At 42.0% G+C, this 14,758-nt stretch overlaps 1 protein-coding gene across 1 annotated transcript in view; it reads right to left on the reverse strand.

Moving 5' to 3' along the window:
- Positions 1–14,758, reverse strand: part of ITGA9 (integrin subunit alpha 9) — a 569,728-nt gene that overhangs the window by 340,470 nt on the left and 214,500 nt on the right. The window contains exons 14-15 of the mRNA XM_077491718.1: positions 14,370–14,524; positions 418–578 (exon numbers count right to left, since the gene is read on the reverse strand). Of these exons, the coding sequence (XP_077347844.1) occupies positions 418–578; positions 14,370–14,524 (316 nt within the window). The remainder of the gene's footprint in view (positions 1–417; positions 579–14,369; positions 14,525–14,758) is intronic.

The raw sequence follows: 14,758 nt of genomic DNA on the forward strand, positions 1-14,758 counted from the left end.
AAGACTGGGATGCCACTAAAGTTCATGTCCATGTAAAGGCAGGTCCCAATACTTTTACGAATATAGTGTGTGTGTGTATATATATATATATATATATATATATATATATATATATATATATATATATATATATCTTAAATTACATGCTTCAGATCATAAAAGAGCATTTTAGTTGAATTAAGGTCAGATCTGGACCATACCAAAGCACAAAATCAAGTAAGGCCAAACTGACTGCAGCACCAGGGAAATTAATGGATTCAGAGGAAAATTTAGAATCACCATTCTTTTCTAATTTGGTAAATATGTACATTTTTGCTATGGCGGAAATCCAAAGTCAATGGTTTTATCTGAGTTCCACTTCTTAAAAACACTTTATATAACGGTATTTATAAAAAATGGAACAAACAAATGGCTTACCTTTACATGTGCTAGATACTGGTCACATTTCTCTTTCATGTGGGTGAGCTGTATCTTCTCACTAATATGAGCAACTGTTTCCCCCGATGAAACCAAAAATACCCTGGGTTGTTGACTTTTCTCTCTCTTCTCAACATCAGCGGTCAAATTATATGTTAAACCTGCAAGAAACAGTCATTCATGAGAAAGTGACCATACAACAAATGTATCTACAGTTGAAGGCTAGGCCTGAGTCACCTGTTGGCTTTTTTTTAACTCCCGGGTATTCCATTGCTAGAATCTCCAAGCTGTATTTACCATGAAGGTTTGGGTGTTGCCACCTGCCCTGGAGAAAATTTAAATCTTTATGACAACTGATAGAAGAACAGGAGCGCCCTGCTTCTCCAATTATTTGCTGTAACAAGTCCAAAGAAGACCTTTAACACTATACTTTGCAGGGTAGCTATTTTTAAACCAGCTTTCAGTCAACACCTTAACACGTATGAAAAAGGCTGACAGTGCACTTTAAAGGGTTACTGCATCTTTGCCAAAAAGCTGCCTATGCAGGTAAGGGGTGTCTGTAAATAAAAATAAACTGTGCAGATTTGGCCAAAGTTAAATAATGTCCTTGCTTTGGTTGTAGGCAATTTACATACCTTAATTTTTAATCAAAAAAACTCCCAGAGATAGAATTATCCCATCCTGCCATGTTGCCAGGATGTTCATTAAGACACTCAAATCCCCTCACATTTTCTCTCTCTTTCCCAGTAGCTCTGAATTCAGTGATGCTGCAACACAAGAGATAATGGACCACACATATGGAGGGGTATGAAAGCTCACTTCTATGATGGTAAGACTGAGCAGTAATGGCTAGGAGTGTATTAGCAACAACCTAACAAGGCAGGACAGGCAGTAAATGGCCTACGCCAACAGCATGAGCCTTATCCAACTTTAATCAAAACTGCACAGTTTGTTTTTATCTACAGGTGCCCCTTAACTACATAGGGAGTTTTTTTGGTAAAGGTGAACTAACCCTTTAATACAGGGGTGTTAAAAACATTCAGTAATATGTCATATAAGAGCATTGTAAGCCCTTGTACACACAGTCGGAGATTCGGACGGAATGTGTCCGATCGGACCGTTTTGTCGGATATTCCGACTGTGTGTGGTCTACATCGGACTGTTTCCGTCGAAGTATCTGACGGACCAAGTTGTCCAACTTGTTGGTAAAATTTTCAGTCAAAATGCTCCGATCAGACATACTCCGATCATGTGTAGTGTGTAGAGAATTCCGATCGGACAAAGTGCCACGCATGCTCAGATCAAATTCCTACACCAAAGCTATTGGCTACTAGCGTGAACGTAGTCCCGTCGTAACGAAATAACGCAATCACGTCAGATTTTGCGACCACTTTGTCCGACCGTGTGTATGCAACAGTTTCGGACAAAATCCAGCGGATTTGGTTGTCAGAATCTCCGACCATGTGTGCAAGGGCTTAGATGTATAGATGTGTGAATAGGCCCTAAGTGCTGTTTACCTCTAAGCCCTTGTACACACGGTCGGACATTCCGACAACCAAATCCGTCGGATTTTGTCCGACGGATTTTGTCCGAAACTGTTGCATACACACGGTCGGACAAAGTTGTCGGAAAATCCGATCGTTCAGAACGTGATGACGTTATTTCGTTACAACGGGACTACGTTCACGCTAGTAGCCAATAGCTTTGGTGTGGGAATTTGATCTGAGCATGCGTGGCACTTTGTCCGATCGGAATTCTCTACACATGATTGGAGTATGTCCGATCAGAGCATTTTGTCTGAAAATGTTACCAACAAGCTGGAAAACTTGGTCCATCGGATACTCAGATGGAAACAGTCAGATGTAGACCACACACAGTCGGAATATCCGACAAAACGGTCCGATCGGACACATTCCGTCCGAATCTCCGACCGTGTGTACAAGGGCTAAGTCTTTACAGAGCATTTGTTAAAAAACATTTAAAAAATACATGCTTAAATATATTTACAATGTAACCCACAACAAGCAATCTAGATATTCTTTGGAATTTTAAATGAAAAGGGTCACAATGACCTCTATGGCTTACTTTTACTGAATTTGTTATCGGTAGGTCAGGTCAGAATTAGGTTATGCAACTTTATCAGGCCTTTTTTTTAAAAAGCAGTGTGCATGTTTTAAAGGTAACCCATACTGAAAGAAATATGGATGGCACCACTGCTGACATCCTAAAAATACCAATTGCTTGGCTATCTCTGACTTCAGAGCCTTCTTAGTCATTTACACAGAATAATCATGCAGTTTGGAAAGTCAGAGTGCAGCCAGAACTCCTGATTTAAAGCAAGGGAATAGAAGGCTATCAACCCAGAATGATCACAGCGCACCACACCTAGGGGTAAAACCACCTCTAATGGTCTGGTTGGGTGTGCCTGGTGAATTAATTGAGAACCTGCTGTATGAAACAATGTGAACCAAAGTATTGCAAAGTGAAACTGAATTGATATGAAACATAAATATGAAAAATAAATACTTGAATAAAGTAAGGTATTGCAGGTAGCCCAGAGTGCTATAAAGTACACTGTTAATCTCACGTAGGAATTGCTGCTTCAGTCCAGCATGGGTTTGTTGTGCAACTGTAAAAATCAAAGGAGAAGCACCCATGGTGTAGCATGTTAAAAACTATTTTAATAAACAACGTTAGATGTACTCACAAGATTAAAAACAGAGCCCAGCATGACAGTCAGAGCCCGTTCAGACAGGGGCAACTCAGGATCCGACTTCAAGTCGCCCCAAGTTGCCTCAGGTCGCACTACATGTAGAAAACAATGTAAGTGAATTAGAGCCATCTTACTGCACACTACTAAAGTCGTTCTGACTTCAGAAAAGGTCCCTGTACTACTTCTCAGGACGCCTCTGGGGCTAGGATGGACAGAAACAGAGAGGCAACCAGGAAGATTTGCCTTGGCCACTGGCAAGGGAACAGAGGAGTGTGGACTGGAAGCAGCTGTCACTAGGAAGCTCCATTCCCTTGCTGGAGGCCAAAGCAAGGCTTTCTGGCTGAAACTCCAGCCATCCTAGCCCCAGATGCATTCTGACTGCCCTGCGCCCTGAGTTCTGAGTTCTCTTTTTAACCAGTTGCCGACCGCCGCACGACGATGTACGTCGACAGCATGGCACGGGCAGGCATATTGGCGTACATGTACGTCCCTTGCCTCCCGCGGGTCGGGGGCCCGAACGGGCCCCCGCCCGGTGCCTGCGGCGGTCGGTTTTCGTCCGGGAGCGATCCGGGACGAGGGGGCGGCCATTCATTCATGGCCACCCCCTCGCGATCGCTCCCGACGAATAGGAATCCCCCGTGACATCACTTCCTCTCCTGTAATGTAAACACAGGAGAGGAAGTGATGTATTCTCTCCTCCGTGTCGGTATTTTTCGTTCCGACACGGAGGAGAGCGGATCGGTGAGTTGCACCAACACTCTACACACACAGTAGAACATGCCAGGCACACTCACACCCCCCCTTTACCCCCCGATCACCCCCCCAATTACCCCTGCCCCCCAGTCACAGTGACACCAATGTCATTTTTTTTTTTTGCATTGGTGTCATTTGTGACTGTAATAACTGTTAGGGCCCCCTTTAGTTCTAATGTACCCCCCTAACCCCCCCAATAAAGGTTTAACCCCGTGATCACCCCCCGTCGCCAGTGTCACTAAGGCTGGGTTCACATTGCAGCGGTTTATGAGAACGAATGTGATTCGCACCGCACTGCAGTGCAAATCACATCCGATCTCTGTGCGATTCGAGTTCAGCCATTCGCCGCACCCGCCGCACCCGCCACACCCGCCGCACCCACCGCAAATTCGCACGGGACCCTTTTTTTGGCCCGCAGCAGAATCGGATCGCATGGGTGTTCACACCATGCGATCCGAGTTTGCAGATCGCACTGCGATATGCGAACTGATCTGGGGGTGTCAGTAACATTTCACTGACACTCCCAGCAGTTCGCATAGGGCAGTGTGAACTGCCGCCGGGAGGCATGCGATGCGGGAACCCGCCGCGGATTTGCGGCGTTTCCGCATCGCTCCAGTGTGAACCCAGCCTAATAAGCGATCATTTTTCTGATCGCCGTATTAGTGTCACAGGTGACGCTAGTTAGGCAGGTAGGTATTTAGGTTCGCCGCAGCTTTTTATAGCGCCAGGGACCCCCATATACTACCGCATAAAGCCCCCTGATTGCCCCCTAGTTAACCCTTTCACCAGTGATCACCATATAACTGTTACAGGTGACGCTGGTTGGTTAGTTATTTTTTATAGTTTCAGGGCACCCGCCATTTATTACCTAATAAAGGTTTAACCCCCTGATCACCCGGCGGGTGTCATTTGTGACTAATAACTGTTAGGGCAGTTAGGGTTAGCCCCCTTTAGTTCTAAGGTACCCCCCTAACCCCCCCAATAAAGGTTTAACCCCGTGATCACCCCCCGTCGCCAGTGTCACTAAGGCTGGGTTCACATTGCAGCGGTTTATGAGAACGGATGTGATTCGCACCGCACTGCAGTGCAAATCACATCCGATCTCTGTGCGATTCGAGTTCAGCCATTCGCCGCACCCGCCGCACCCGCCACACCCGCCGCACCCGCCGCAAATTCGCACGGGACCCTTTTTTTGGCCCGCAGCAGAATCGGATCGCATGGGTGTTCACACCATGCGATCCGAGTTTGCAGATCGCACTGCGATATGCGAACTGATCTGGGGGTGTCAGTAACATTTCACTGACACTCCCAGCAGTTCGCATAGGGCAGTGTGAACTGCCGCCGGGAGGCATGCGATGCGGGAACCCGCCGCGCATTCGTGGCGTTCCCGCATCGCTCCAGTGTGAACCCAGCCTAATAAGCGATCGTTTTTCTGATCGCTGTATTAGTGTCACAGGTGACGCTAGTTAGGCAGGTAGGTATTTAGGTTCGCCGCAGCTTTTTATAGCGCCAGGGACCCCCATATACTACCGCATAAAGCCCCCTGATTGCCCCCTAGTTAACCCTTTCACCAGTGATCACCATATAACTGTTACAGGTGACGCTGGTTGGTTAGTTATTTTTTTATAGTTTCAGGGCACCCGCCATTTATTACCTAGTCTCACTAGTGTACCCCTAAATTTAGGGGTGTCTACTTTCCAAAATGGGGTCATTTGGGGGGGGTTTGTGCCATCTTGGCATTTTATGGCCTTCAAAACTGTAACGCCCTTAGAAAGCCTGAAGGCGGTGCTTGGTTTTCGGGGCCCCGTACGCGGCTAGGCTCCCAAAAAGTCCCACATATGTGGTATCCCCGTACTCAGGAGAAGCAGCAGAATTTATTTTGGGGTGTCATTTCACATATGCCCATGGCATGCGTGAGCAATATATCATTTAGTGACAACTTTGTGAAAAAAAAAAAAAAAAAGTTTGTAATTTTCCCGCAACTTGTGGCAAAATATAAAATATTCCATGGACTCAACATGCCTCTCAGCAAATAGCTTGGGGTGTCTACTTTCTAAAATGGGGTCATTTGTGGGGGTTTTGTGCCATCTTGGCATTTTATGGCCTTCAAAACTGTAATAGGTAGTGAGAAGTGAACTCAAAAATTTACGCCCTTAGAAAGCCTGAAGGCGGTGCTTGGTTTTCGGGGCCCCGTACGCGGCTAGGCTCCCAAAAAGTCCCACATATGTGGTATCCCCGTACTCAGGAGAAGCAGCAGAATTTATTTTGGGGTGTCATTTCACATATGCCCATGGCATGCATGAGCAATATATCATTTAGTGACAACTTTGTGAAAAAAAAAAAAAAAAAAAAAAAGTTTGTAATTTTCCCGCAACTTGTGGCAAAATATAAAATATTCCATGAACTCAACATGCCTCTCAGCAAATAGCTTGGGGTGTCTACTTTCTAAAATGGGGTCATTTGTGGGGGTTTTGTGCCATCTTGGCATTTTATGGCCTTCAAAACTGTAATAGGTAGTGAGAAGTGAACTCAAAAATTTACGCCCTTAGAAAGCCTGAAGGCGGTGCTTGGTTTTCGGGGCCCCGTACGCGGCTAGGCTCCCAAAAAGTCCCACATATGTGGTATCCCCGTACTCAGGAGAAGCAGCAGAATTTATTTTGGGGTGTTATTTCACATACGCCCATAGCATGTGTGAGCAATATATCATTTAGTGACAACTTTTTGTAAAAAAAAAAAAAAAATTTTTTTTTGTCATTATTCAATCGCTTGAGGCAAAAAAATAAAATATTCAATGGGCTCAACATGCCTCTTATCAATTTCCTTAGGGGGTCTACTTTCCAAAATGGGGTCATTTGGGGGGGTTTTGTACTGCCCTGCCATTTTAGCACCTCAAGAAATGAGATAGGCAGTCGTAAACTAAAAGCTGCGTAAATTGCAGAAAACGTACCTTAGTTTGTAGATGTGACAACTTTTGCGCAAACCAATAAATATACAATTATTGACTTTTTTTTTACCAAAGACATGTGGCTGAATACATTTTGGCCTAAATGTATGACTAAAATTGAGTTTATTGGATTTTTCTAATAACAAAAAGTAGAAAATATCATTTTTTTTCAAAATTTGCGGTCTTTTTACGTTTATATCGCAAAAAATAAAAATCGCAGAGGCAATCAAATACCATCAAAAGAAAGCTCTATTTGTGGGAAGAAAAGGACGCAAATTTTGTTTGGGTACAACATTGCATGACCGCGCAATTACCAGTTAAAGCAGCGCAGTGCCAAAGTGTAAAAAGACCTCTGGTCATTTACCAGCAAAATGGTCCGGTCTGAAAGTGGTTAATCTTGCTTATAAAAATAGTTTTTTTTTTAACATGCTACACCATGGTTGTTGTGCTTCCCTCCCTGTTTGTTTTTTACTCCTGATTTAAATACTATTTCCAGGTCATTGTCTCAGAAAATACTAAATCCAGTGGATCAGCATGACAGCCATGTAACTAGCATCTTCAAAAAGAGAGATCAACAATCATAGCCTCGATAGTTTTTTTTAAAATTCAGGTTCTTTTTTAGCCCACGTTCACATTGGGCCAATTTGGCATGCAATTTGAGCTTACAGAGCTGGCTGAGGCTCTGGTAGGCCTAGTGAGACATTGGTGAAGGAGGCTCTCATATGATGGGCACAGGCTGCATATGATTGGCATAAGCTGCATATGGGCACAGAGGCTGCATTCATTTGATGGGCACAGTGGCTGCATATGATGGGCACAGTGGCTGCATTTGATGGGCACAGTGGCTGCATTTTATGGGGCACAGTGGCTGCATTTTATGGGTCACAATGGTTGCAATTGATGGCACAGTAAGGCTGCAATTGATGTTTTTTTTTTTTTTAGAATTTTTCCGTTTGTTTGCACCCCCCAAAAATTTGAGTACCAGCCGTCACAGGGAATCACCATATGTTTTTACACATAGAAACACTGGACACGTTTGGTGCTCATGTGTTCTGTCACATATCAACTTTATGAACTTTATGTATTTTTATGAATTTTATATCAATTTTATGACTATTAAATTTAATTTGTTTTCATTGGTATGTTTGTATATTGCACTGCACTGTGTTTTAATATGAACCTAGGCTTAATCACGGCCCGTGAAACCATACCCGTGATTCACGGGTATGATTTCAGCAGAAGGAATATTTACCCAATGGTGTTTATAAACCACACTGGATAAATATTATTGTGCAGCTGCTCTGCCTGGTAAATGCTTCCTACGTGTACTGAGCCATTCCAAATTCCATGGAGCTTGGTATTTTGTGATTGCGGTGATTGATCATCACAGCGATCACATGTTATTGTTTACATGGTTGATCACTTCTCTTTGTCCTACAACAGAGGAAGACTCTGCAGCAGGGACTGCTGATCCTTTCATTCATTTTCACCAACTGCAAGATTATTTTAAAGCGGAGGTCCACCCTAAAGTGGAGCTTCCGCTCATTGGAACCCCCCCCTCCGGCGCCACAATTGGCACCTTTCAGGGGGGAGGGCGTACAGGTACCTGTACAGTACAGGTATCTGCACCCACTTCCGGCGTAGATTCTGCAGAAGCTACGCCCCTTTCCGCAGAATCTACGACCCTTTCCGAAGGTCCCCCGCTGCCTGCTGGGAAACACACGGATCCCAGAGACAGCGGGGACCATCCTTATTGCGCAGCGCGACTCGCGCATACGCAGTAGGGAACCGGGAAATGAAGCCGCAAGGCTCCACTTCCTGATTCCCATACCCAAGATGGCGGCAGCAGCAACCGAGAGACGATCGAGGGATCGGCTTTGGGTGCCGACATCGCGGGTGCGCTGGGCGGGTAAGTGTCATTATTTTAAAAGTCAGCAGCTGCAGTATTTGTTTCTTTGTATTGTATACATGTATTTTGTACTCCTTGTATTTTTGTATTCTTTCATCACCCGCCTCTTCTGTACATTTGATCACAAGCCTGTCACTTTATGTGACCATATATTAACCCCTTCACCTCCTTTAGCCTACACATGAGCACATTAATCCTTCCATCTCCATCTTTCCACTACAGCTGTATATATGACCCCTGCACCTCCTCCCTCCTCTGAGTATGACCCGTGCAATAATGTATTTAGAGCATCATTACCAAGCCCAATATTTTAATCCCCCTCAATACCAGCATGTTTATTAATTTTCCAAAAATTGTGGCAAAAGGTTAACTTACCTTGGGATTTCTACTTTCTGAAAAAGAGTACTTTTAAGGTTTTTTTGTAGTGTACTGGAATTTTAATTTGCTATGTTTCTAACAGAAAATAAGGGAAACATTTTTTTCAAGATGTTTAGTCTTTTGTATGTTTTATAATAAATAAATAAAAACTCAGTTGTTATTAAATACAGTGCCTTGAAAAAAGTATTTATACCCCTTGAAATTTTCCACATTTTGTCATGTTACAACCAAAAATGTAAATGTATTTTATTGGGATTTTATGTGATAGACCAACACAAATTGGCAGGAAAATTATAAATGGTTTTCAATTTTTTTTACAAATAAATATTTGAAAAGTGTGACGTGCATTTCTCTTCCGCCCCCTGGGTCAATACTTTGCAGAACCACCTTTCGATGCAATTACAGCTGTAAGTCTTTTTGGGTATGTCTCTACCAGCTTTGCACATCTAGAGAGTGCAAAGTTTGTCCATTCTTCTTTGCAAAATAGCTCAAGCTCTGCCAGATTGGATGAAGAGCATCTGTGAACTGCAATTTTCAAGTCTTGCCACAGATTCTCAATTGGATTTAGGTCTGGACTTTGACTGGGCCATTCTAACACATGAATATGCCTTGAACTAATCCATTCTATTGAAGCTCTAGCTGTATGTTTAGGTTAATTTCTCCTGCTGGAAAGTGAACCTCTGCCCCAGTCTCAAGTCTTTTGCAGACTCTAAGGCCGCGTACACACGCGGGGACTGTTCGCTCAACTTTGTCCGCTGAACAGTGTTTCGGCGGACAGTCCGCTCGTGTGTGGGCTTTCAGCGGACAGTTTCAGCGCACAGTCTGCTGAACAAAGTTTTTCGGAAATTCCGAAAAACTGTCCGCTGAAACTCTGTTTCAGCGAACAGTCCCCTCGTGTGTAGGCTTGTTCGTCAAACTAAGTTCCGCGCATGCTCAGAAAGGATTTACACGCCGAAGTTTGCATTGCAGGACGTCGTATTTTTCGTCCCGTCGTACGTGCCGTTCACGTCATCGCGCACGGTTTCAGCGGACTGTTCGTTCATCGTGTGTGGGCAAGTCCGTCCATGCTAATTTTGAGCGGACTGTCCGCTGAAACTGTTTGACGGACAAAGTTGAGCGAACAGTCCCCGCGTGTGTACGCGGCCTAACAGGTTTTCTTTTAAGATTGCTCTGTGTTTGGTTCCATACATCTTCCCATCAACTGACCACTGCCAGCTTCCATGTCCGTGGCAAAAAAAAGCATGCGCACAACATGATGCTGCAACTGTCATGTTTCGTGGTGGAGATGGTGTGTTCAGGGCGATGTGCAGTGTTAGTTTTCCGCCACACATCTTGTGTTTTGCTTTTTGGCCAAAAAGTTTCATTTTGGTCTCATCTGACCAGAGCACCTTCTTCCACATGTTTAATGTGTACCCCATGTGTCTTCTCGCAAACTCCAAGCTGGACTTCTTGTGTACCCCACAAGTCTTCTCGTAAAGTGGACTTCTTATGGTTTTCTTCCAACAATGGCTTTCTTCTTGCCACTTTTCCATAAAAGCCAGATTTGTGGAGTGCACAACTAATAGTTGTCCTGTGGACAGATTCTCCCGCCTGAGCGGTGGATCTCTGCAGCTCCTCCAGAGTTACCATGGGCCTCTTGGCTGTTTCTCAGATTAATGTTTTCCTGACCATGTCTTGGTAGGTTTGCAGTTGTGACATATACGCTTTCCATTTTTGGATGATGGATTGAACAGTGCTCCGTGAGATGTTCAAAGCTTGGGATAATTGTTTTATAGCCTAGATTCAATTACACACAGGTGGAGTCTACTAATTAGGCGATTTCTGAAGGCAATTGGTCCCACTAGATTTTAGCTAAGGGTATCAGGTAAAGGGGGCTGAATACAAATGCATGCCACACTTTTCAGATATTTGTAAAACATTTTGGAAACCATGTATCATTTTCCTACCACTTCACAATTATATGCCAATTTGTGTTGGTCTATCATATAAAATCCCAATAAAATACATTTACATTTTTGGTTATAACATGACAAAATGTGGAAAATTTCAAGCGGTATGAATAATTTTTCAAGGCACTGTATCACCAAAAGAAAGTATCACAACACTGAAAAGTAGCCTGGTAATGAAGGGATTTTGCACGCTGGTACTAGTACACAAGTGGTTAATGGCCCTCTTTAGCCTGGACATTATTGATGTCAATGATATGATTAGGTTCACCCCTGGCAAAAAAATCAATAAGCATGTGTAAAGTGCTAGAAGAAAAGATGTATGTCATCTTTCCAAAACTGTGTTCACTGCAAATACTGCATTAGGTAACACAGTGAATAAAAATCAACTAAAGAAATAAAAGCAAACTTTCTCACACACCTATATGCATCTAAAAATATATTTCTAACAACATCTTTTCTTGCAGAATACGGACCTCCATTTGTAAAGCAATCTGAAAAGTAAAATAAGTCCACAAACAGCAAACACTATTACATAACCACCTCAGCCATTAACAGGACAGTTACAAGCAATAAAAAATGCTGTTGAAGGTCACAGTCAGGTTATCGTAACTGAAGTCACTAAAATAAACAGTCCATAAACTCTGACTTGTGGACAAAATATTTACACTGTAAACTGATCCATCCTGTGACTGAATAAACTCAATAAACTGACAATTTCAGATAACTCCAGGCTTGTGGGCAGATGAAAGTAATTTGAAGGTAGTACATACATACAATGTGATTTCACATAACAAATACACAATACAAAAAAAAAAAAACACTAAAAAACAAATATTGTTGTACCTATGTAAATATTCCAGGATAGAAAAAAAAAAAAACTATTGGGTTTTGTCTTTTAAAGTTTGGTCCAAAATGTAAAAAAACAATTAGTACAGTGGAAAAAATCAAAACTTCCCCTAGTCTTATGCCTTGTACACATGGTCAGAAATTCAGACGGAAAAGGTCCAATCGGATTATATTGTCGGAAAATCCAATCGTATGTGGGCTCTATCGGACTTTTTCCGTCGGATCTCAAATTTTCCAACAAAAAAATATGATCAGAATTTTTCTGATCGTTTGTAGAGAATTCAGATCGGACAAAGTTCCACACATGCTCAGATCATATTACGAGACCAAAGCTATTGGCTACTAGCCTCAACATAGTACCGTTGTAACGAACGAACATCATCACGTTCCGAACGATCTGATTTTCCGCCAACTTTGTCCGACCATGTGTATGCAACACCAGTTTAGGACAAAATTCGTCTGAAAACGAATTTTGTTGTCGGAATGTCCGAATGTGTGTACAAGGCATAAAGAAACGTGGTAAAGATTATAATGGAAAATAGTTTGATTTAAATAGAATAAATAGAAATTCCAGACAAAAACATGTTTTCTAGTTTTGGAAAGAGTCAGGGTTATATTCTCTGTTATCATCTCTTATTGCTGCCAGTGACCCCATTGGTTACCTTAACTTTGGCTTTTTGTTGTCAACAGAATGGAAAATTAAAAGAGATCTAATGTTTTGTCAGTTGTTATCAGTACAGGAGTAAAGGGAATATCTTTGTGGAAAATGGTCCACTGACAAGTTTATCCACATTTTGGGGGGTCCCTTTGTTTTCTTGTAGTGTAACTGGGAAAACTAAATAAAATCCCCTTAAAGCAGAGCCCCCCCCAAATCTATAGAGCCTAGGTTCATGATCTATGAAAAATCTTCAAGTCATAATAGTCTTTTAAGTCAATTCCTGGTATTCAGAGGCACTGGAGACATTGTGCCTCAAAGCTGCCGCCTGAGAAGGCAAGTGCCTTCCACAAAAATTTTGAAAAACTGCATGATCTTACAAAATTTTGCAAAATCTCATGACATCTTAGGGCGAGGTGGGAGGGAAGCACATTTTAACACATTTTTGTTTATACGTTGTTATGGTTTCAGCCACGTCATTATCAGCTGGCATAATCCAGCCTTTGTTGCCAATACCATGGCAACATATAAACCATAGCACACATGTGAGATCTGAGGCAGACGTGGCACAGAGAACAAGGAAGAAGAAATCAGCCATTACTTTTTTTTATTGGTGGTGCAGGATGCAGAACAAAGACAGGACAAACCACATGGTGTGTGGAAAACCATTAGAGAAAGAAGCATCGTATCCCCTAAATTTGTTTATTGTCAGCACTTTTTTTTTTGCTTTACTGGAGAAACAAAGCAATAATTTGTTATTTATAAATATGTTCTATTTTAACACTTTCTCATCATGTCCAAAATTTGAATAGTTTGGAAAACAATCTTCATTAATTTGTCAGTCTTGCTCTGGAATCACTATAAATTGTATTATTAATATTTGATGATCATATCTATGTACATAACACTTTTTTTAAAGAATTACTAACAAACTTTTTGGATAGTTCCTGATTTCAGAACACTTAAGCCCCATACAAACTATCAGATTTTCTGCTGATTTCTGTATTCAGATTTACCAAAACTATGTAGTGCAAGGGCCTGCCTGATTGCATACAAATTGAAACTCCTAAGGTTTGACCTCATATTATATGGTTTTGGAAAATCTGAAGGAAAGAATCAGCAGAAAATCTGATAGTGTGTATGGGGCTTTAGGATACCCTAACTTTTCACTGTGCAAGACATGCAGCACCATGGCTCAAAAATCAACACTACATTCCAAATTGCTTGGATCATAAGAAAGCCCTGGTATTGTCTGTATGGAATCAATGGGGTATACTTAGAGCAGTCAATGTGACATTCAACAAATATTTACTGCAAGTGCATCTTCCTGGTGCCCATGCAAAATTAGAAACTGCACTTTAATGGCACCACTTTTTGTAAAAACGTTATTCAAAGTAAGCACCCTGGAATTTCCCACCTGTGAATCGTCTCTTATTTCAACACTTACAGACTTAATCATAGAGATCTTCACAATTAAGTTTGGACCCGAACCAAAATCTGAATAAATGCAAGCTCATACCTAAAGGTGAGGAACAGAGTATAGACTAGCCTTCCTCTTCAGTAGAGATTGCAGAAACAAATGCCTAGATTTATGGTCACATAACTAGTTCAGGAAGGCTTCTGGAGCAGCATTTTCCTCCAGAAAAGGTATTTCAGTCTTCTAACTATTCATTTATGCTATCCACCTCAACAAGAATGTTAACATACAATTCTTTTGAATTAACATTATAATATAATATAATTATGTTTTAAAATAGCGTACAAGCAGGTAGAAAAATGATTTTGCTTTGTAACACAAACTTTACCTATTTCTCCAGGAACGTGCTTGCCATAGAACTGGAAACAAACAGTAACGTTGGCACAATTCACATGTTGTGTACCATCATGGCACTGTGGTGAAGTGATATTAATGGATGATGGCAGCAATATGGAGACCTTCACGGTAATTACTGGTCTTGTCCTATGGAAAAAATAATGAGTCAACGGAGCGACCATTTAGAAGGAACATATATACACCAAGGCAGCCTCAAATTACAACATATTCAATCCCTACATCTCCAAATCTTCAATATTAATGAAAAAGAATTGCACCTCTGGTCAAATCACATAATTTGTGAATTTTCAGTCTTATTTCAGCTACAGCCTTTTCACTGAATATAACAAATTCACTGAATACAACAAATCTGTGATCCAA

The sequence above is a fragment of the Lithobates pipiens genome, unplaced genomic scaffold (assembly GCF_037356315.1).
Source record: "Lithobates pipiens isolate NorthernLeopardFrog02 unplaced genomic scaffold, aLitPip1_a1.2 Scaffold_19, whole genome shotgun sequence".
NCBI lineage: Eukaryota > Metazoa > Chordata > Amphibia > Anura > Ranidae > Lithobates > Lithobates pipiens.